Source organism: Ziziphus jujuba, chromosome 10, assembly GCF_031755915.1.
Source record: "Ziziphus jujuba cultivar Dongzao chromosome 10, ASM3175591v1".
NCBI lineage: Eukaryota > Viridiplantae > Streptophyta > Magnoliopsida > Rosales > Rhamnaceae > Ziziphus > Ziziphus jujuba.
Window position 1 is genome coordinate 21,774,197 of NC_083388.1, and position 25,193 is coordinate 21,799,389.

The following is a 25,193-nucleotide window of genomic DNA, read 5'->3' on the forward strand; positions in this document are numbered from 1 at the left end:
GTTCTGTTAAATAAATTTGGATTCAAGTTTAATAGAGATGCTTTTATTGGTTGTCTCTATGTAGGACAGGGTGATTGATATGTTAATTTTAGGGCCAACTAAGGTTGCATATTTCTAAACCTTAAGACTTTGAGGTGGATGTATGAGGGATCAACTTGAATGCATGATTTCTTATGTAAACTTATTACAATACCCGAAGAAACAAAAAACTACGATAGGGTTGATTTAGCTAAAAATTTTGCTATAATTTTTTTTGCAGCTAAAAATGTTTACAACTTATTTAATTTATTTTTTAAACTGATTGTCATTCTAAAAATTTGATTTAGCCACAAAATTGTTACGCTACTTATCAAAAAGTCCAGGACCAAAAAACAGTTTTTTTTTTTTTAAAATTTATTTTTATATTTTGAAAAGTGATTAAGAAATAAATATTGAAAACATTATCAAGTATTTTCCTGCTAATTGCCAACCACGCTGTTTGCTTTTCCTTTCTTTTTATTCTATTACCAATCACCAATCACCAATCAATATACATTTTTTGATGGCATCTTAATTTCTAAACTATCAAATAAAAAAATTATTTCCACACATTTACAATTGATTACGCTTTCATATTTTCAAGAAAATATAGCTCTGCCTTTAGTTCATCCATTATTTGAGTGTGTTTGGATGTGATTTATTTATTTATTTTTTATTAGAATCTATCTGTGCATCTTAATTGAATGATTCTCCATATTGTCACTATATCTAACAAAATTAATATTCAGTTATTAAAGGAGAGACATTTAGACTAGACCTTAAAATGACTCTATTTCTTTTTACTGTACAGATTACCTATTAACAAAATAAATTTTTCTCAATGTTTTCTGAGAATTTTCGTGGAGGATTTTTTTCAGTTATCTTTCAGTATCATCTAACTTTTTATGCATTTCAATCTGATTCTATATGATTTCAATAACTTTTACTGTCCATTTTAAATATATCTTATACGACATGACCTAAGAACATTATATGGTTAGTAAATGTTTTGAATAGACAAAAGTAACTATGGTTTGGTAAAACACAACTATAATTAATATTTATTGTATATGGTAGATCTTGGTGATACTTGTAAGGTCTTGATTAAACTTAAGAATGATCAAAAGCAAACCTTTTGGTAAATCAGATTTAGGACATAGAAAAGAGACGAGTTCCTTTCCTCCGTTTTTCACTCTGGTAACAAGCTTTGCAGTTTGAAATCTTTGTAGTCCTATATATAAATTTGTGAACTTCTTCAGCTGCTGTCCAAATTTTAGCTAAAAAATAGCCAACATATACTGCATGTATAGTTTTGTTCATCCATAATTAATATAATTGTTTCCACCATTTCCTTCCATCTTTTTCCCAAATTTCACAAAAACTTCAGTACATGTGCATTACTGTACATCCCGGAGTAAGACTCTCTGCCAAAATATAGATCTCCATAAGATGAGTGCCCCGACAAAATTTCTACAAAGCCAATGCCAAAGACCACTCTGTAGCTGGGAATTAAAGTTATTAAGAGCCTTCTTCTGAATGCTGCATGATAGGAAGAAACAATAAATATGATGATGGTTCCCGTTTCCATTAGCTCTTCACAAGTCCGCAATCTGCATTTTAGTCTACCAGTGTTCATCTTTTTTGTTACAAATGACACCTCTCTCTGAATTCTTTCCACCAGATTGACTGAAGTTTAGAGTAATTTGTCGTACAGTTTCATTTATTATATGTAGTAGAAAGAGCAATGCTATTTAATCCATGTTTCAATTCTCCATCACGTGAGCGCAGAACATGTGGAGAGTTTGCTTCTTCAACTGCCATTCCTCAGATCGAAAGAGCAACCCTACAGAGAATAACATGTCACCCAACAAACTGTTACTGCTATATGATTTTATTTATCTTCGCTACTTAACAGTTCAAACCAATATGGTTACATTTTCTAAGATGGTGTAAGATCCATCCAAGTTCAGGACAACTGCATTTTTTATAAATAAGCATAGGATATAAACCAAAGTATAAAATAAATTAATAAAATATATAACATTTTGTCTAACAATAATTTCCTGAATCGAATGTTCTAATATCAATTGCAAATTATATTTGAATGTTCCAGTTTATGATGAATAGTAATTAAGATTTGCCTATTTGATTATCAAGGGGTGCTTGCTTAGGAAACTGCATTTACATTCAGGTTTTTCACAGAAGTGAGGATGTAATAGTTTATAAATAGGCTAAATCAAACTCAGCTGTCTATTCTCTGCTATCACAAATGGTTCAATTGCTGCAAGAGATGTCAACCTGCAGAACATTTCAAAGTCATTTTACAAAAGATAGAAAATTTTTGGCAAAGCTTACTTTCCAAAGCTATACAAATGATGCTCTTCCAAATAGTCTCAAGGGCACAACTTGAAAGTAGAACCAAACAATCAATCAGCTTCCACAAATCTCCAATTTGCTACTTCTACTTCACTAAGATGGCACTTGAGACAGAGGTTTCTCCAACTCATAAGGGTGGTAACCTCTGCTTCGCTCAAAATCACGATCACCATAGATTTAAGGGGACCAAAAAAAAAATTATTTACCACCTGGACTAGGGACGCAGGCCCAGAGTAAGGAACCTATTCGTTGGCCTGGACCCCATGACGCCCAAACAAGAAACGAGTCAAGCTCGCTGGACGTGGCCCTATAAATATAGGCCCAGTAAGCTCCAAGCCCAAAGGCCTTTAGGATTTGAGAGGACGTATCAATTCTGTGAAAAAGTTAAACATATTTTTACTAAATAATAATAATAATATCATCATCATCATCATCATCATCATCATCATCATCATCATCAAACAAGGTTGTTGGTTTAACGATAAGTCCCTTACATAACATCTGCATTTATGAGAGTTCGAAACATGCAGAAGGAATTATGGAGATTTTGAAATGATAAATATATAATAATAATAATAATAATAATAAAAATCATGGAGCATTCTTTTCACGATGTTATACGAACTTAATACAAGTTGGATTTGTAAATGATAAAATATTTACGTATATAATAATAATAATAATAATTATGGAGCATTCTTTTTACAGTGTTATACAAAGTTAAGACAAATTTTAAGGAATACATTTGGTACATAACATCTGAGGAGCAATCAAAACTTGTTTTATAGGTAATTTTCGGACATAGTTAAATAGGTTACTTTTGAATTTTTCAATTTCTTACTACCAAAATATCTTAGATTTACTATTTAAAAAAAAAAAAAAACTATCTTAGATTTGCTCGATTAACGTGAGCAAATACGTATTCGATATGTATTAAAAAAAAAAAAAGACTTATTTACAGTGCTGAAACATCGAGCTTTAATCAATTTAATTACAATAGAATTTATCCAAAAAATCTTATTTAATGATTATAATTCTAGTGAACACATGCCATAGAAGAATTAATCAATAAAAACCCTCGTTCTTTCTTAAAACAATTTGTTCTTCTTTAAAAAATATTTAGGTGAGAAAAAAGCTCAATAGAAGCCCAAGGACTACCGCCAACAAGAAGCCAAACAGCTTCCATTGGTCTTTGCCAAAGTTAAAAAACGATGAGAAGATTCGTGGGACAAAAAAGAAAAATTAAAAGAAAAGATGAATGGTAGAATTACTTAGAACGTATATGTAAAATGGAGTGGGAGTAGAAACACTGGTCATGTAAAAAGAATCTCCCAGTCAAAATTTGATGATATTGAGGCAGTGGCTTCAATAATTAATTAAATTAGTTAATCTTCATACACCACCTATGGATTTCACAGCACAAGCAAAGAAAGTCTAACGGATCCCTTGTTTCTCATATAAAAAACTTGTGATCGGATTTCTAATCCAATGCCAAATAAATAAATAATTAAATAAACTACATATTGTTAAATTTAACAATAAATCCATGGACACTTGCCATGTTGAATCTCCACTAAATAAAGATATTTATATACAAAATGGAAATGATAAAAACAAGTGTTAAATTATAATGAGTTTTAACTAATCAATCACAAGAAGTACAAAGTTCCTTTTTCTAAGGGGAAAAAAAGGACAAAATTCCTAGAAACAAATTATTTAAAAGTTCTTAATTTTTTACACAAAGAAAAGTCCTTCAATTCTGAGAATTATATATCCACCTATCCATGTTCATATGTGTAGATTCCCACATAAAGTCCTAATTAGAAAACAGTCCAACTACTAGTCCACATCCATATCCAATTGATACTACTTTCCAAGAAAAAACAATTCCGATTCAATGTCAAGGTCAAGTTGGCATACTTTCACATTTCACATTTTATTTGTCATTCAATAATAATGATTATAAAAATGGGGCAATCTTGTTACACTACAATATTTTCTCTTTGGACAGAAATTTTTTTTTTGTACGTTTCTAAAATATTCTCATTTAAAATTAAAATTACTTACTTTTACATGATTAAACATTATTTGAATGTTCAATGGATTTCATTTGAACACATGTTTAAACATATTTGAATGTTCAGTGTATTTCATTCAAAACAATAGTAAAATACTTGGTATACAAAAATTGAGCAGTCAAAACTTGTTTAATAGGTCATTGTACTTGGTATATAAAAGTTGAGCAATCAAAACTTGTTTTATAGGTAAATGTCGGACATTGTTTTTTTTTTTTTTTTTTTTTTTTTTTTTTTTTTTTAAATTGTTTTTTAACAAGACATATTTTTTTCTTTCTTTTTTTTTTTTTTTTTTTACTCATTTAAAATAATTTCCTTTCTTAGTCTAATATTTTACATTTACAATATCCCAATTGTAGGTGTAAAGGGCTTATCAACTAAACCAAACTAAAGTGTAAATGGCTTACCAACTAAACCAAATTAACTTGACAAACAAAATATAATTAACTAGGTTAGTGTTGAATTGCTTAATTTTTTACCACCAAACTATATTAGGTTTTGTTGATTAACCAAAACTAAATGCGTATTCAATATACAAAAACATCAACTATACTGATGAAACATAGAGCTTTAATCAATCTAAATACAATAGAATTTGTTCATAGTTCTTATTTAATGTTTATAATTCTAGTAAACACATGCCATAGAAGATTTAATCAATAAAACCCTCGTTCTTACTTAAGCAAATTTTTCCTTGTTTGGAAAAAAATATAGGTGAGAAAAAGCACAGTAGAAGCCATGGAGTAACGCCAACAGCAAGCCAAAGCTTTCAATGATCTTTGCCAGAGTTACAAACACGATAAGGAACAGTCGTTGACAAAAATTTAAAAGAAAAGATGAATTTTAGGAAATGGAGTGGAAGCAGAAAAATTGTTCATGTAGAAAGAACCTCCCAATTAAAATTTGGGAATATTGAAGCAGTGGCTTTAACAGTTAATTAAATTAACCTTCATATACCATCTAAGGATTTTAGAGCACAAGCAAAGAGAGTCTAATAGATCCCTTTTTTCTCATATAGAAACTTGTGATAAAATTTCTAATCCAAAGCCAAATGAACAAATAATTAAATAAACTACATACAGCAGAATTTAACAATAAATCATGGACACACACTTTGAATTTCCACTAAATAAAGATAATGATATAGAAAATGAAATATGATAAAACAATTAAATTACAATGACTTTTTATTTAATCAATCACAAATTCAGTACAAAGTTTCTTTATATATATATATATATATATATATATATAAGTACACAGTTCCCAGAAACAAATTAATTAAGTTGTTATTCTTTTAAACAAGAAAAGTCCATTCAACTATGAGAATTTATATAGCCACTATCCATGTTCGATCATATGCGAATATTCCCACAGAAAGTTCTAATTAGGAACCAGTTCAACCTTCTTGATATTGTGACATGTCCAATGACCACGCCGATTACTACTCCACATGCATATCCCATCAGTACTATTTTCCAAGAAAAACCAACCACGGATTCTGATTCATTGTCAGGCTCAGAACTTGGTGTACCATTGTTATATTCACATTTATTTGACAATGGAGTTCCACATAGCCCTGGATTCCCTTCGAAAGATGAATTAAGAAATGTATTAAATTGTCTGCCTTGTGGTATAGGGCCCGTGAAATTGTTCTCCGACAGGTTCAAATATGCAAGAAATGTGAGACTTGTTAGTTCCTGAGGGATTCTACCATTGAGCTTGTTTTTAGAGAGATCCAATGATTCAAGCTTAGTGAGGTTCTCTAAAGACGACGGCATGAGGCCGGTGAAACTGTTACTTGACAAATTGAGCACAATTAGCGATTGAAGATCACCTATTGTACTGGGAATTTTTCCGTTGAATCTGTTATTTGAGAGATCAAAGGATGTGAAAATGGTTATGATCTTCACTAATAGAATCTCCATTCCCTTGTTCATCACAATCACCGAGTCAACATAATAACCAGACTCATGACCCATATAATGCAACTGCGACTCGTTTCCATCAGGAGGTTTTATCATGGAACTCCAATTACTAAAGTATTCCGATGGTATACTTCCACTAAAATTATTAAAAGACAGGTCAATAATGCGCAACTTCATGAAGCCAAAGAATTTATGAGGATCCCATATAGGACCATAGAAGTTATTTGATCTCAATACAAGAACTTGAAGCTCTGACAAATTTTGTAACCAAAAAGGGAATTTGTCATTTATCTTATTGTGGCCAAGATTTAGAACTTCTAAGTCTTTGCAATTGAGTAATGATTTTGGTACCTTCCCCTGTAAATGGTTGTAACTTAGGTCCAATGTCTTTAAATTGCTTGCATTTGTAGACATGTGCGGAATATTTCCATGAAAGTTGTTCCCTTTGAGATCCAATATCTCCAGAGAATTGCTAAAGTTACCCAAGCATTGTGGAATGGTCCCATCCAACTGGTTATTCGACATATCAAGGATTTTAAGATTACTCAACTCACAAAATAGAGGATGAATTCTTCCTGTCAAGTTATTTTCCGAGATGAGGAAGAACAATATGGATGGGGGGGGGGGAACTACAGGTGAACCTCGTAACTGGTTGGAATGGAAGTCTAACATGTTGAGTATCTTCCATGGAAGCTTCAACGGGGCTTCCTCCCAACCGCTAATGAAGTTACTAGAAAGATCTAGAAAATACAAAGTCTCTATTCCTATGCTGAGAAACCATTTGGGAATAAGGCCTCCAATCTTGTTGTTGGAAAGATCCAAAACCGTCAAATGATTTTGGTCTTTCAAAAAACCAGGAAACTCACTTATGTTGCATGAAGACAAAGTTAAAATCCAAAACATGGGAAGAGTAGAAATCATACGTACATTTGATATGGAAAGGCTATTATCTGAAAGATCAAGATTCTTGATGTTTTTCATTTTGGAGAAGATGCCCAAGTCAACTGTGCCACTGAAGCTATTAGAATTAAGCTCAAGAATTACCAGCTTTGCCAGTTTGGATATCGAACTCGGAATTCGACCATTTAGCTTGTTTCCACTTAGTGACAAAATCTCCAAATGGGTTGAAGAGATGTTTTGGATAATGAGAGGGCCCGTAAACCGATTACCACTCAAGGACAGGACACCCATAGAAGACATATTAAATAAAAATGAGGGGACGCCTCCATCAAAATTGTTTGTGGAAACATCGAAATATCCTAGTTGTGTGACGTTTAAAAGCGATGAGATTATTTCACCGCTAAATTTATTAGACGACAGTGAAAGAACAGTGAGCTTCACGAGTTTCCGCAAAGATGGAAGCTGACCATGGAACTCATTCCGTGAGAGATCAATAAATGTGATTTGAGAAAGGTTCTCAAGCGAAGATGGAAATGTCCCTGAAAAATTACAAGAATCGAGACCCATCGTGTTCAAGGACTTGAGGTTCGAAATTGAATCAGGCAATCTTCCATAAAAGTTATTCGATGAAAGGCCAAGACTTGTGAGTTGAGAAAGGTTCCCAATAGAAGATGGAACTGTCCCTGAAAAATAAGAATTACTGAGATCCAGAACTTTCAAGGACTTGAGGTTGCCAATTGAATCAGGTAATGTTCCAGAGAAGTTTGTCATGGAGATGTGTATTGACTTTAGGTTGCTGCTGGAATTAAATTCCGGGAGAAAACCTGTGAGCAAAAGGTTGTTCGAAGCATCAATGGATTGTAGATTATGCAAGAGGAAGATGCTTTTAGGAAACTCACCCACCAAACCACATCCATAAAGAGAGATAGATGTCAACGAAGACAAATTTACCAAGGATTCAAGTAGTGGTGATGATGAAGAAAGGTTTACACCACTTAGGTGTAGCTCTCTTAGATTTGTCAAATTTTTTATAAACCTCGTCTGGTCAACTTTTCTAAGAAATAAAAAATCCATTTCATAAAAAAAGTATGAATAAGATGAAAGATCAAGTGAAATCAATTTTGTCAGCCATGAGATTTTAGATGGAATAATCCCAGAAAACTCGGAAAAGGAGAGGTTAAGATATGTTAACCTCGAAAGCTGTCCAAACTCGGAAGGAATGGAGCAGAAGCTGAAGTTGTTGTAGGCAAGATTGACCTTTTGAAGCTGATTCAATCTGAAGAGGCTGCTGTTTGGAAGCAAAGGACCTTGAAGCCAACTCATGCTCAGGTCTAGGCTTACTACATCACCGGTTTTCTTATTGCATCTCACACCATTCCATGAACAACAATCAGTTCCAGCTTTCCAAGTTCTCATTTTTGGATATGAAGCATCGTTATCGACGTAAATACTTCTGAAAGTAAATTCTCGTTTTAGCCGCACCAAGATAGAGCTTTGATCAGGAAGGCATCTCGGGCTCAGCATAGAGGAATTGATTGATGCATTCAAAGATTGTGAAAAAATGAAGCTGCAGAAGATGACGATAAGGTTAAGTAGAAGATAATATTGATTGCTCTCAGGCTTCATTTTTTTCATTGTGGATGTTAACAAAGATTTTGATGGGCAATTCAAGAACTGCTTGCATACAGAGAGAGTTTAGGAAACAAGAATTTTGGAGGACTATTTATATATCATGTAAAAGTTGAAGGTATATTGGATAAAAGCCTTCATATTCCATCACATTTATATACCACATGAAAAGTGAACACTGCCCTGAAATTGACCTATGGTTGGCCGCCTAGTTAGCAGAATAACATTGTGAAGGATCTTATGATCTTATTTTCTTTATCTAAATACTTCTGTTGTTGTAATTAAAAAAAAAAAAAAAAAAACTTTTCTTGTACTTCAACAGTTATTTGTTTAATTAATTAATATGTAGGAATATTTTGTTGATACTTCTCATTGCTTTTAGGCTTTTAATTAGTTTTCCTAATTCAATTAACAAAAAGAAACAATATATGAGATGATAAAAGATTAAAACTAAACACGATGTGACAGTTTATATGATAATATTATTAGTTAGTAGCTTTAACTTAAATTTTTCTGACTTTTTTTTCCACCAAAAAAAAAAAAAAAAATCGGACGTTTTAAAAATAAAATTGACCATAACACTTAATAGGGAACCTGCTGTGGCTACATCAGCTAATTATATAGTGAAATAATTAATTTCTGCAAGTTGCATCTCTGAAGTCCATACAGCTAAAATAAAACATTAACTATGTTTGAGTAACAAAAATTAAATATCAGTCACATCTTATTGCATTGGACCTTTAATTTTTAATAAAATAATTGATACCAAAAATACAAATTACTATCTTAGTTTACAATCAAATTTACATATATATATATATATATATATATATATTTAAAGATATGGCACTGCCTTTTAAGTTTCTTTAATTTGTCAGGTCCCTCTACGGGAATTTCCCAGTTTTTTCCTCAGTCAAATCCAATAGAAATTGTGAAGAACGAACAAGAAAGAAAGAAAAATTGCTAGTAAGAGAAAATGAGTATGCTTAAACTAGCCAAGAGGACTAATTCTTAGTAGAGCGGCCTGCCATATTGAGCTGAGCTGGTATTTTTTTATTTTTATTTTTTTGATTATAACTGAGCTGCCACTTAATATTATGACTAATCCTCATACGCCAATATTAAAAAAATAAAAAAATAAGCAATCGTTCATCTTTTGAGTGTAAGTTAACGTGATTAATGACATATAAAATAAATTATGAGACATAAGATTTAGTAATATATAAGATTAACTATTTTAATGTTCTTCTTAGTTGCTTGAATTGAATGATTCTCCTCATTGTCACTTTCTCAATATTTTCTAGGAATTTTCTGATGACTTTTAAAATTATTCTTTCAAAATTATGATCAGAAGCCGTGCAATTTATGATAAATAAATTAACTAATTCTAATAAAATTAATTACTTAGATTAAACAATCACGATTCATAAACATGGGCAGGTATGTAATCTTCCTAACTGTGAAAAATAAGCATATTCTATATAAAGAGAAAAAAGTTATTTGCTGTTTGTACTTAACCATGTGAAAGATTTAACTTTAAGTTATGCTCTGTGGTCTTCGGCTATTTCTCCAGCATGACCCTTTTAAAATTTGTTGTCTACTGTAGGGAACTCTTGAAGTTACTTAGAAATATATTTTGGAGGATGATGAACCAGAATCCTAAATTATAGTACCGTGAAATAAAAAGAATACTTGACATTCCAATGTTCTTAATGTGTGGTGTCATTTGAAAAATAATCAAAGAAAAATATTGCAATAAATTTAATATTACCTAAAGATGCAAAAAAAATGGCAGGGTAGGTTACTGCTATCCTCTCTGCTACAAGTAAAACAACAAAATCAACTATAAACTATAAACTAGCCAAGAAGACTAATTCTTAGTATTTATGCAAAACAAGATCTCTAACAAATACGATTGAAAGCTCAAACTAGCTGTTTGTTAAACAACAGAATAATTGAGTCTAGGAGTGGGTATGGATTGGGTTGGTTTGATTTTGGATCAAAATATAACCCAATTCATACTTTTTGATTTATTTAATATAGAATCTACTCCAAACCATTGAAGCGTTAAATCCAAATCAAACCACTTATGATCGATTTGGTTTAGATTAGTTAATCGGTTTGAAACTTATTAGTCTACAAATACATAATACAAACTAAAAGTTTTTCAAACATAAAATACAAATAACAAATTATAGCTATCCAAACATAAAATACAATTAGAGTAATCCAATATAGAATAAAATATAAGATTGCAATCTATAAGTATGCAATCTATAATATCTAGTAACATTCATCAATGTTAAAATAAAAAAATAAAAAAATACTCTTCAATGGAAAATAAAGAAGAAAATGAAGCAATTGATACACATCATACATTTCATTAGGTAGCATGCATTAATAGTCATCATCTCACCCCTAGCTAGTGGTGCCGTGAGTTTTGAAATTGATGGCTGTCTGTGTGATGGTCGAATCGAAGCTTGGTTAATGGTTATGGTGGTGCTGTGACGGCAAGACATGTAAATGTTTAGGATTTCAATTTCATTTGGGAATTTGGGATAGGTTAAAAAAAGATATATATTAAAAATTAATATATAAAAATGAAAAAATATTATAGAAAATATATAATATTTAATTATATAATATATAATTTGGATGGATTGGATTTATATTTTCAACTCAATAACCAATCCAATCTAAACAATTTATGATATTTTAAACCTAATCCAATCCAATTGATATAAAAATCCAATCTAAATAGCTAAAAATAGATTGGATTGATCGGTTTAAATGGATTGGATTAGATTTTGTTTACCCCTAATTGAGTCTCAAGAGCAACCAGCCATATTGAGCTGAGCTGGTATTTACTTTTTTGGTTATAACTGAGCTGCCACTTAATATTATGACTAATCCTCATACGCCAATATTAAAAAAATAAAAAAAATAAGAAATCATTCATCTGTTGAGTGTAAGTTAACGTGATTAATGACATATAACATTAAATTATGATACATAAGATTTGATAATTATAAGATCAAGTCTTTTAATGTTCTTCTTAGTTGATTGCACTGAATGATTCTCCTCATTGTCACTTTCTCAATATTTTCCGGGAATTTTCGGATGATTTTTAAAAATTATTCTTTCAAACTTATGACCAGAAGCCGTGCAATTTACGATAAATAAATTAATTAATTCTAATAAAATTAATTACTTAGATTAAACAATCATGATTCATAAACATGGGCAGGTATGTAATCTTCCTAAATGTGAAAAACAAGTATATTCTAAATAAAGAGAAAAAAGTTATTTGCTGTTTGTACTTAACCATGTGGAAGATTTAACTTTAAGTTATGCACTAAGGTCTTCGGCTATTTCTCCGGTATGACCCTTGTAAAATTTGTTGTCTAGCTTGCTTGCTGTAGGGAACTCCTGAAGTTACTTAAAAATATATTTTGAATGATGATGAACCAGAATCCTAAATTCTAGTACCGTGAAATAAAAAGAGTACTTGACATTCCAATTTTCTTTATGTTTGGTGTCATTTGAAAAATAATCAAAGAAAGATATTGGCATAAATTTTATATTACCTAAAGATGCAAACAAAGGCAGAGTAGGTTACTGCCATCTTCTCTGCTACAAGTAAAACAACAAAATCAACTATAAACTATAAATAGTATGTGAAGGGAAATAAATTGCAGCATATTAATGATGAAATAGAATATAATGCCGGAAACTTAGTTTTCAATCAGGTCAGAAACACTGTCATCAACAGTAACAACTAAGTGGCTGCCTTGCATACTCTTACCATTTTATACCTTTTTGCAGCATTGAGAATAGACGGAATTGTTCACCATCAGTTATGAAGATTTCCTTGAGCAAATCTACGAAGATGTTCTCCCAAATAGTTACAAGTAAACTCAAGGTTTACTCAGTTTCTCCTCCACTGAGCTTAAATACCTTTTGGTTGCTATCAAACTAGTTTGGGGTTTTATGAAATAGAGCTTGAAGCTCAAGTTTAAGAAATTGGCCTATTGATTTCAGAGTATTTGCAAGGAAGTCTAACTAATTCACTGTTCCCTGATCATATAAAAATTTATCTGATCGAATTCCTAATCACAGAACTAATACAAAAAATTGTTGGGTTATATTAAAACTAATTAAATCAAGAGTGGGTTGGTTGTCTTTTATGACTTAGAAGCAATCAGTTAAAAAGCAGGGGAATAAGGGAGTAGTGGAGAGAATTAATTGCCACTGTTTAAAAGCTTTTGATTCTATAGAGAAGTGAGGAAGACATGGAGGCAAGGATTTCTATTGCAATTCGTTGGTCCATTACAATCAGGTACGTGCTCTAATTACAGCAAATGAATGGAGATAAAATTAGGACTATGGCAGTCTATGCATGCACTTTTCAGCGCTTATCCTTGTCCCATATTATGTAAACTTGACATCTCATGCTTAAACTAACTTATTGAAAAGACACCTTCATGCTTAAGTAACGGCCTAATACAAGAACAAAACATCCTTCTTTATGAAGTTGCGGCCATGCCATTTTCTTCTCGATGAAGTTGCCGTCATGCCACTTCACAAAATTACAAATTATGTTTTTAGCAAAATAACCATATAAGAAACATAAAATGAAGATATCATACAGAAAACAGAAATGATAAAATAATTAAGCCATGCACTAATATATGCATCCTTGTTCTGTGCCACAAACATAACAAAAGACGAAAAAGGAATTTCAAAATAAAGAACACGCAACACACACACACACAAACACATATATATTCCGCAACACTTGACAAAGTGTATTTTATCATGGCCAGTAGTCAATAACTACTTTGAAGATTCAATAACTACTTTGAAGATTCTGTTTTCCTCTGCCTTCTGCTGATGTGGTGATTCCTTGCTTTAGACCTGAGTGTTGCTCAAAATGGCAAGTGTATGAATCGGAAATAAATAAATAGTGATGTATAGGATATCGTTCCCTCGAAGACTGTGATTATTAACTACCAAAAATATTCTAACTCCAATTTCATTTGAACAATCTCAATTTAAGAGTTGTTTAAACTAAAACAAACTAAACATTAAACTATGAAATTAAAGTAATTGATAATCCAATGATTAAAAGCTCTGGGGCTTTCGGTTCACCAAAATTAATCCTACTTGAATATAAATTAATGAATTAATGTTTATTCTCTATGTTGACAACGAATTTCACTAAGTTGGTTATTAATCTCTCTCGAATATTAACAACATAAATAAACAAACAATTATATATATCCTATGTTATTTAGAATTTACTAGAACTCCTTCAATACAAGAAGTTAATATAATTGCATAAGATCTCATAGATATTTCTATTTTATGACAATTTTTGTAGTATTTTATTAGGACCTAATTCAATTTTCACCTCTTAGTCTCAAATCAAATAATAAATCACACAAGTGATGGTCAAACAATTACAAGCATTAAAAACATAATAAAATACTCAACATAGATATGGAATGAACGCCAATTTCATTAAAACTAGAAATGAATTTAAGTATTCATAATCTGGTTACATTGTTGACTTAAAAAAGAAATTTAGAACATCAAAAACCCTAAATATATTGTTAAACATAGAGAAAGAAGAAGAAGAAGAAGAAACTAGAAAATTAGGAAAAATGATGATCGAATTTGTCTTTGAACTTCGTCTCCTCTTTGTTCCTTGCTTCCTTGCATGCTCTCCTTTGGTTTCCAGCTGTCCAAAAATCCTCTCTAATGGTCTTTTAATCTCTATTTATAATACACTTACGTTAGGCCTTTGTTTCCTAATTAGATTAAGATTCATTCCAAAAAATCTCCATTATAGTGCTGTTGCCCTAATATTGTAGAGCTGCAGCTTTGTCTCTCGGGAAAAAATATTGAAGTTGCTCTGTGCAAAGCCATGACCCTAGTATTATAGAGCCGCGGGCTGTAGCCCTAATGCCTGGAACTTAAATCATGATGCTTTTCATGATTTAAGTTAGCGCTTTTTCCAACTAAGTACTTCAAGATAAAAAAAAAAAATATTAAATGCATTAATTAAAATATAAAAATGTCAAAAATAAATTTAAAAGTACTTTTTATTATGTATAGTTAAATATTCTACCGCTTATTTTATGAACTATTTATTCACAAAAGTGCTATGAAGAATAAGTACTTATAAAAAAGTATCTCCAAATACTCTTTGATATGGATAAGAGTTAATATCATTTAGAATTCCTATATTTCCTATATTTTACCCCTATTTCAAAAAGTACCATTTGGTTTGAAACAATTCAAAAACTAATTTTAAATTGCCTTACATTAATTTTTTAGGCTTAATATGTGACAGCCCAGACCACCCGCGTCTGATATTGTCCTTTTTGGATCTGGGGAATCCTCTTACAACCCAGCTCTCAAGGTTTTGTCAAAAAATGTTGTACGGGAAAGGTATCCACACCACCTTATAAAGCGTGCTTCGTTTCCCTTTCCAACTGATGTGGGACTTCACAATCCTCCCTCCTTTGGGGCCCAGCGTCCTAGCTGGCACATCGATTCGGGTCCTGCTCTGATACCATCTGTGACAGCCCAGACCACCCGCATGTGGATATTGTCCGTTTTGGGCTCAGTCCGCACTGTTTTGCGTTCCCTCATTGGAACGCGTCCTAATAGTTCCCTCCTTTGGGGCCCAGCGTCCTAGCTGGCACATCGATTCGGGTCCTGCTCTGATACCATCTGTGACAGCCCAGACCACCCGCATGTGGATATTGTCCGTTTTGGGCTCAGTCCGCACTGTTTTGCGTTCCCTCATTGGAACGCGTCCTAATAGTTAGGGGTCCCACCCCTCACTTGCCAGTCCTACTGGTCCGAGCCTTCCAAGCCCAATCAGGATATTATCCGTTTTAGAAGCTAAGTGATGAGCCAAATCATACCTTTCACAGTTTTACTTCCCTCATGGGAATGCGTCCACAAGGAAAAGGTATCCACACGCTTATAAGCCATGCTTTGTTCTCCTTTCCAACCGATGTGGGATTTCACAATCCTCCGTTCTTGGGACCCAGCGTCCTCGTTGGCATACCGATCCGGGTCCGGCTCTGATACCATCTGCGACAGCCCAGACCACCCGTATGTGGATATTATCCGTTTTGGGCCCAGCCCACACACGCTTATAAGCCATGCTTCGTTCTCCTTTCCAACCGATGTGGGATCTCACAATCCTCCCCTGTTGGGGCCCAGCGTCCTCGTTGGCATACCGATCCGGGTCCGGCTCTGATACCATCCGTGAGAGCCCAGCCACCCGCATGTGGATATTATCCGTTTTGGATTCAACCCACATGGTTTTGTTAAAACGCTTCCTAATGATTAGGGGTCCCACCCCTCACCTGCCAATCCCACTGGCCCGGGCCTTCCTAGTCCAATCAGGATATTGTCCGCTTTGGAAGCTAGGTGGTGAGCCCAATCCTACCCCTCATGGTTTTACTTCCCTCATGGGAACGCGTGTACAAGGAAAATGTATCCACACGCTTATAAGCCATGCTTCGTTTTTCTTTTCAACCTATTTGGGATCTCACATAATATTTGGAAACTATAAAATATTTAAAGTAAACTAATTCTCAGAAATCAATTTTTTGATATTTAATTTTTTATAAATTATCTTTCAAAGATATTTAGGACTTACAAATAATTAATTAATTTATGTTTAAAAATTTTTAAAAAATTATCTTTTGATAAAATATATAAAACTAGTATTTAAAGAGTTTTAAAACGATATTTTTTTTTGAATGATTTTTTTTTCACCTTATTTTCTCATATGGTGAAATTTAGTTTTTTCTGGGATCTATGATTTTCTCATTCTAAAGGTTAACCAAACACAAGAAAATTTCATTTTCCTAAAAAATTTCAAACTACCATTAATTTTAACATTTTCAAATAGAAACTTAAAGCGAACCGAAACAAATATTTTTTTTTAATTCTTAATGAAATCTAGTTTAAAAGAATAAAAAATTTATCTATTTGTCAGAATTATAATAACATAATATCCGGAAAAAAAATTATGTAAACATGCAATTATATATTCCGAAAAGAGGCTTGTTCTGTTCTACAAGTAGATGATACTAATTCTCTCAAATGAAAAATGATGAAACTGTCAATCACGAATACGCTCCACAATTGGCAGCTTTTATTACCCGTCCTCTACGCTAGTGATTTATTCCCCGGTCAATCAGGGTTATTTTATAATGATAGTTTTATCATATCTTGCTCTTTGATAACTTTTCATGCCATTTTAATTTGATGTCAGAAAGTGTCTATGACTTCTGTAATTTGAACTTTTGTTTTTTTTTTTTTTTTTTTTTAAGTGTATCTAATGCAACTTGACCAACAAGTAAACAGAAGTTGTTCTAACAAGTTACAGAAAAATGTTGGGAATTCCCTTGCCAGCAATTCCACCTTTATTGTTGGAATGCTTTTCAAATTTCTCAAAGGCTTTCCCTACTTTTTCACCTCCTTCATATCCATTACTCTGGTCTTATGATCTATTAATTATAGAAAGCAATTAATTTGTAGTGACATTATACCATGACCTATTTGACACCAAAAAACAAAAAAAAAAAAAAAAAAAAAAAAAAGAGAAAAAAAAAAATGAAAATCCAGTATTTCCTACCAAAACAGTTTCTGAACAGAGACGTAGCTAGCCTTGGGCGGGCTCAAGCCACCCAGCTAAAATTGAAAAAAGTATATTTGTATATATACATATAGTATTACTTATACCATAAAAAATAAAATAAAATAATTAATTTAACAAAAATAGATAAAATAAGGCGGTTGAAGAAGGAAATAAGAGAGAAAGAAAATAAAAAGAAGTTTTTTTTTTTTTTAATAGGAAAATAGAAAATTCCTAGAAAACTCAATAACGTTCCCTCTTTGAGCAGTTATAAGTTACAACCAAAATCATGTTTTACTCTATTTGCATTGAAATTCTTTTTTTTTTTTTTTTTTGTTCTTTTGATTAATTTTTTCAGGATTTTGTTTTTGTGGTGTTATTATTTTTTATTTTATTTTATGTTAATGTATTGCAGTAATTATAAACAATATTCAAAGGTAATAAAATTTTCCTACTAAAGTTCACTCAAAAAAATTCCATACAAGCCTCCCCAAAAGTTAAATCATGGCTGGTAAAGATTATCATTTGACCAAGTTGCATGTTGGGCAATCAAGTTTAAAACATTTCAAATTAGACCATTAATTTATAATTTATTGCACATTAGTCCAATTCCTTGTTCAATTCTCGAATTGACTAGTTTTAAAATTCAAAAAATTGATTAGCTTTCTTACTAAAAAAAAATGCTGAGGATAAGTAGGATAAGGTGTTGATGACTATTTTTTGTTGCTAAAAAATATATTGATGAAACTCAATATCTGCTTGCACACTGAATGGCAGAAATATTAGGAAAGAAAAATTGGGAAAAAGTATGTAACGTATAAAACTTTATATTATTAAAAACTTTATATTGTTTATATATGGTATGCCACATATGGTGCTCGTTAGCTTATTTTATAATAGTCTCTGGGAGAAAATAAAAGTATCGGAAAGTCTTTTAAATTTCATGCTTGATTGATTTTAGTAGTAGTGTTTATCCAACTTCCTTTATTACACTTCCATTGGTATTTGGTTTTAAGTAGGAATGGTTGGAGGGTGGAATTTTTCATCTCAGAATTGATCAATAAATTGTAGCGTACTCAAAAAAGCTCTAAACTCAAAGTGAAAAAATTTCAAATTGAATGCCTCCAATGAAATATAAAAATGCATCAGACTTGGCCAATGATATTAGTCAATGATGTCTTCATCAAACAACCAAAAAAATGAAATAACAAGGATCAAAAAAATTGTGTCTACAGAGTCCAACAACTATAACAAATAGAATAAAATTTATATTTTAAATCATTAAAATCAAACAAAGATGACCAAATAACCATATACCATATAGCATAAACCTCTAGTCATCCTAAAGGTAAAAGTCAAAAAATAATGGATGCAAAAATTTTATTGCATAGGAATTTTCGACCCCTCTTCCTCATTATACAATCCATTAATCATGATATGACCATTACAATCTAATATTAAAAACCATTAGAATTATATATTTTGTGCTTCTTGTTTGAATGATTTTGTTTATTGTTACTATCTCAATTTTGTTCTTCTCACAAATTATTGGTATTTTCTGAAAATATATTTTTTCTGATGTTATATAACTACTTAATACATTTTTATGTTGGTGACAAAAAGGAGCACATGATTTTCAGTAAACATAAAAAAATTTTGATGTAAACTTATTGCAATACCCGAAGAAGACAAAAAATGACAATAGGGTTGAATCTTGCCCTCGCATTTCTCCTGCACCAAACCCGCAGATTTCCTTTGCTGGCCTGTTTTCGATTCTCTATGCACACGGTACACAGAGGGAGAGCTAAATAAAACTTTTATTTTGCCCTAGACTGGAGATCGAGGCCCTCAATTTTGGAGGCCCAGAGTTCTTAGTTCTCGGCTGGACCCGGTGAACCCCAAACAACACCCGAAGCCAGGAGGCCGTCAGGCCCTGCAAAGCATACGCCCAGTAAACTCCAATCCCAAAGGCGGTTAGGCTTAATAATTATTATATATAATAAAAATGGGGCATTCTTTTTACACTACTGTATTTTCTTTTGGGACGGATTTTTATTTTTTAATTTTTTATAATAAGTATTAAAATATTCTTATCTAAAAATTAAAATTGCTTACTTTTACATGTTTAAATAGTATTTCAATGTTTAATGGACTTCATTCAAACACTAGTAAAATACAATTGGTATATAACAATTGACCAATCAAAACTTGTTTTACAGGTAGTTGTCAGACATAGTTTATTTATTTATTTCCAAAATAGGTTAGTTTCGAATTGTTCAATATCGTACCACCAAACTATCTTAGATTTGTTGATTAACCAGAACTAAATACATATTCAATATAAAAAAATGATTTATTAATTACATTGATGAAACATAGAGCTCAATTTAAATACAATAGAATTTATTCATAAATCTTATTTTACTGTTTATAATTCTAGTAAATACATGAGATAGAAGATTTAATCAATAAAATTGCTCGTTCTTACTCGAGCAATTTTTACCCATTTTTGAAAAAAGAAAAAAAATTTAGGTGAGAAAAAGCCCAGTAGAAGCCGAAGCTTCCAATGATCTTCGCCAGAGTGACATCAGATGAGTGCCTTGACAAAATTTCTACGAGGGCAATGCGCGAAGGACCACTCTGTATCTGGGAATTAAAGTTATTCACGAAAGCCTTTTTTTGAATGCTGCATGATAGGAGGAAACAATGAATATGATGATGGTGCCCGTTTCCATTAGCTCTTCACAAGTCTCAATCTGCATTTTAGGCCACCAGTGTTCGTCTTTCTTGTTACAAAATGACACCTCTCTCTGAAATCTTTCCACCAGATTGACTGAAGTTCGGAGTAATTTGTACAGTTTCGTCTACTATATGTTGTAGAAAGAGCAATACTATTAACCCATATTTCAATTCTCCTTCACGTGAGCGCAGAACAATGTGGAGAATTTGCTCCTTCAACCTTCATTCCTCTGAAAAGAGCAACCCTATAGAAAATAACATGTCATCCAAAAAAATGTTACTGCTATATGATGTTGTTTATCTTTGTTAGTTAACAGTTCAAACCAATATGGTTACATTTCTAAGATGTTGTAAGATAAGTTCAGGACAATTGCATTTCTTTCTAAATAAGCATAGGATATAAACCAAAGTATAAAATAAATGAATAAAATATAATATTTTGTCTAACAATAATTTCCTGAATCGAATGTTCTAATATCAATTGCAAATTATATTTGAATGTTCCAGTTTATGATGAATGATAATTAAGATTTGACTATTTGATCAACAAGGGGTGCCATAGTTCTTCAAGAAAACGAGTGTCTTGCTGGCATAACTCTTTGTTGCAGTTGAGTTTGTAGGCCTCCTAAACGATATTGATATGTTATGGAATGGTTTCCTGTTTAAACAAATTCTTGGTGACAATTTTCCACAAAATAATTATAATTAAATTTCTTATGTTGCAACCAGAAAGCAACTGAAGTTGCTTCAAATTCTAATCTGAATAAAATAATCATTACCTGATTATCTGCACAGAATTCATTCAAGTTATGCTCCATGTGTTCTTTGTTTATTTTACTACTATGGTTCCCATAAACTTTGTGGTCTAGCTTGCTTGCTGGAGGGTGCTCCTGCAGTTAATTCAGAAACATATATTTTAGAGTTGGTGATTCGAATTGTTATTGATCTGACCCGAAACACGCGGTGCGATCCGTTTGATGAATTTATTTTGAGAGAAAAAATGAGCCTCTGTGGTGGTAGCGGAGGTGGAGGGCCGATAGGCTTGAGATTGTAGCCCACCATTGAGCCCGATGGGGTGCGTGGGCAGCCCTCCAGCTGTACAGACCTTTCCAATTTTTAAGTTTATTTTGTCCGTACAATATATATATATATATATATATATATTTTTTTTTTTTTTGGGGGTTTTCGGATGTATTAATTTTTTGACGCTCTATTTGCTCACCTTTTGTACCAATCTTCATCAATAAAAGTTTGCTTCTCTTTACTTGTACTTTTTTTCTCATCAAGGATTTTCCACATATATCTGTGTGTGTTTTGTTTTTCTTCTTCTATTGCTATTGTTTTGTTCTACTTTTTGTATAAATATATTTAAGGATGATGAACCAGAATCCTACAATGCAATGCCATGAAATGAAAAGAAAACTTGATGTACCAATTATGGAATTAACTTGACATACCAATTACGGAATTCTTTGTCCTCTTTCTTTGGTTTCATTTGAAAAATAATCATGTTAAGCCACAAACAATGAGAGGGTTGTTTTGTGCCAGCATTTAGTCTTGCAAATTGTTCATCAGGCATCGAGCACATACCAGTTTGTAAAACACCAAAATTAAATTTAAACTAGGAATAGCATGTGAAGGAGCATAGAAAATTGTGCCACAAGTTCAAACATGCCAGAAACAATGTTATCTTAGTATTGACTAAGTGGCTACCTTGCATACTCTTACCTTTTTATAACTTGTGTGGTTTTTAGAAATTTAAGGAGTTCTTTGCCATTGGTTGCGAATATTTTCCTTCAGCAAATCTGCCACTGCAAGGATTCTCTCCCAAAATAGTTCGAAGTAAATTGCCAGGTTTACTTAATTCCTCCTCCACAGTGCTTAAATAAATCTTGGTTGCTATCAAACTCGTTTATGGTTTTTTATTAAATAGAGCTTCAAGCTCATGTTTAAAGAAAATGGCCTAGGATTTTAGAATACAACTAAAGAAGTCTAACAAAATCATTTTTCCCTGATCAAATAAAAATCATGTGACCGAATTTCTAATTCCAATACAAATGCTAAAAAGAAAACTACATGAATAAACATAAAATGAAGATATGTTATAGAAAAATGGAAATGATAAAATAATGAAATTACTAACACATATATATCCTTGTCCTGTACCAACCAAACAATAACAAAAGATCAACATGGAAATTCAACGTAAAAGAAATCATAATATGCATTAGGTATACGTAATCAGCAGCTTGACAAACTGTTGTCAATGACTATTTTGAAGATTTTATCTTCATCTGCAGTTTTATGGTGCTTCCTTGTAGTAGACCTAAGAAATAGAAATAAGTAGCAATTGAATTTAAGCACTTATTCTTTCTTATGTAATTATTTATTGCACCAATAAAAATAAAAATAAAAATCAGATAGATATAATAAAATTACCTTCAACAGTTTACTGCTCTTTATCCATCCAAATTCACCACCGTTCGTAGATGTATCTTCCTATGAAACTTCTCCAGAAAAGTCCAGCTAGACCTTGTCGAAAGATGAGGACATATCCAATGACAGATCCAACCACAAATCCACAACCATATCCCATTACTACTTCTTTCCAATTAAAATCAATTTGTACTTTTCTTTGGTAAGAAATTGGTGTCTCCTTGGCCTTGGGTTCACATTTCTTTGACAATGGGGAACCACATAATCTTGGATTTTCCTTGAAAGATGAATTTGAAAATGTGTCAAACTGTTTGCCTTGTGGTATTTGGCCAGTAAGTTGATTCTGGGAGAGGTTTAAATATGCAAGAAACGAGAGATTTGTCAACTGTTGAGGAATTCTGCCAATGAGCTTGTTATTTGAATGATCCAATGATTCAACCTCTCTTATATTTCCAATAGATGATGGAATGGGGCCTGTGAATCTATTGCTGGATGAGTTGAGCACAACTACAGCCTGCAGATTACCAATGCTACTTGGAATTTCTCCATCAAATCTGTTATTTGAGAGGTCAATGGATTTGAAGATAATTGATATCTTATCGTTTTCCATTTCTACTCCCTTATTAATCACCTCCATTCTGTAGCACTGAACCAAATACTTGGACGACATAACTTTCAAATAAGTGAAGGTTGTTGTCTTTCCATCAACATCATTAACCATCATGCTACCCCAATTTGTAAAGTATTCTGATGGTAAACTTCCATTAAAATAATTAAAAGCTAGTTCCATAAAGCCCAACTTTAAAAAACCTGGAGACTTATTTAGATGCCATATTGGTCCATAAAATTTATTGGACCGTAATACTAGGACTTGCAACTCTGGCAAATTTTGCAACCAAAAAGGGAATACGTCACTTATTTGGTTGTGTCCCAGATTAAAAATTTGTAATTTACTACAATTTATCAAAGATTGTGGAACTTGTCCTTGAAACTGATTATAATTGAGATCTAGAAGCTTCAAATTATGCATGCTTCCAAATGAAAACATCCCGTGTAGTCTCCCTTCAAAATTGTTACCATGTAGATCGAACACCTCTAAAGAACTGTTGAAGTTGCACAACCATCTCGGAACACTTGCACCAAAGTGGTTATAAGAGATGTCAAGGAATTTAAGATTATTCCATTTTCGAAATGATGGATGAATTCCTCCCCTAAAGTTATTGTTTGAGATGTAAAAGTAGGATATGGACAATGGTGGAACAATAAGTGATCCATGCAACTTGTTGCCACTCAAGTCCATGCAGTCCAATTTCATGTTCCCTCGGCACCCCATAACCAATTTGGTATTTGCCTTCTAATTGATCTTGGGTCTTAATGAAATTTGGAAATTCACTTATGTTGCATGAAGACAAACCTAACATTTGAAACTTTGGAAGTACAGTTGTACTCAAGTTTGCTATAGATAGGATATTAAATGAAAGCGAAAGAATTTGGAGCTTGAACAGTTTCGAGAAGTTGCTCAACTCGATTGTGCCACTTAAGTTGTTGTAACTTAGGGAAAGATGTACCAGGTTTACCAATTTGAACATCGACTATGGAATTTTTCCATTTAATTTGTTTTTCCCCAAATCTAAACTCTCCAATTGAGAAGAAGAGATATTTTGGATATGTAGGGAGCCTGTAAACTGATTGTTACGGAGATATAATCTATTCAAAGAAGACAACATAAACAAAAATGGAGGAACCACTCCCTCAAAGTTGTTAAATGAAAGACCACTCCCTCAAAGTTGTTAAATGAAAGATCTAAAAGTTTCAGGAGTGTGAGATTTTCAAGCGATGCAGGAATTTGACCACTAAAAATATTGTCTGAAAGATTTAAATGTTGCAACTGTTTGAGCTTTCCAAGTGAAGATGGGATTGGACCTCTAAAACTATTACTCGACAGACTAAAATATTTTAGTAGTGTGAGGTTTCCAAGTGAAGAAGGCACTTCACCACTAAACCCACAAGATTGAAGTGATATGAAAGTAAGTTTTGCAAGGTTTCCCAATGTAGATGGAAGTTGATGACCATTAAGTAGTTCCATGAAAGCTGAAGATGCGTGAGCTGGGAAAGGTTCCAAATTGAAGAAGGAATAGGCGCTAAAAAATTACAACCAAAGAGAGACAATCTATTCAAGGACTTAAGATAGCCAATTGAGTTGGGCAATTTTCTTGAAAAATTTGTGTAGTCAAGATTCAACACCCCCAAAGAGCTAGAAGGCTGAAAATGTGGAAGAAATCCAGAGAGAAGATTGTTATGTGCTAGATTGATGATTTGTAACTTCGGAAGTTGAAAAATATTCTTTGGAAACTCACATGTAATCCGCATCCACAAAGTATGAAAGATGTCAAAGATGTTAAATTTACCAAGGATTTAAGTATG

At 32.3% G+C, this 25,193-nt stretch overlaps 2 protein-coding genes across 2 annotated transcripts; both read right to left on the minus strand.

Annotated features, from left to right (window-relative positions):
• Positions 1–5,824: 5,824 nt before the first annotated feature.
• Positions 5,825–8,713, minus strand: LOC125421023 (receptor-like protein 6). The gene has a single exon (XM_048468729.2). The coding sequence runs from the start codon at positions 8,711–8,713 to the stop codon at positions 5,825–5,827; it is 2,889 nt and encodes a 962-aa protein (XP_048324686.2).
• A 14,093-nt stretch (positions 8,714–22,806) lies between these two features.
• Positions 22,807–24,084, minus strand: LOC132799692 (receptor-like protein 33). The gene has a single exon (XM_060812144.1). The coding sequence runs from the start codon at positions 24,082–24,084 to the stop codon at positions 22,807–22,809; it is 1,278 nt and encodes a 425-aa protein (XP_060668127.1).
• Positions 24,085–25,193: the final 1,109 nt, after the last annotated feature.

Bases quoted from the DNA above. Each gene is read 5' to 3' on its own strand.
- LOC125421023 (XM_048468729.2), bottom strand. From the start codon at position 8,713: ATGAGAACTTGGAAAGCTGGAACTGATTGTTGTTCATGGAATGGTGTG.
- LOC132799692 (XM_060812144.1), bottom strand. From the start codon at position 24,084: ATGAAATTGGACTGCATGGACTTGAGTGGCAACAAGTTGCATGGATCA.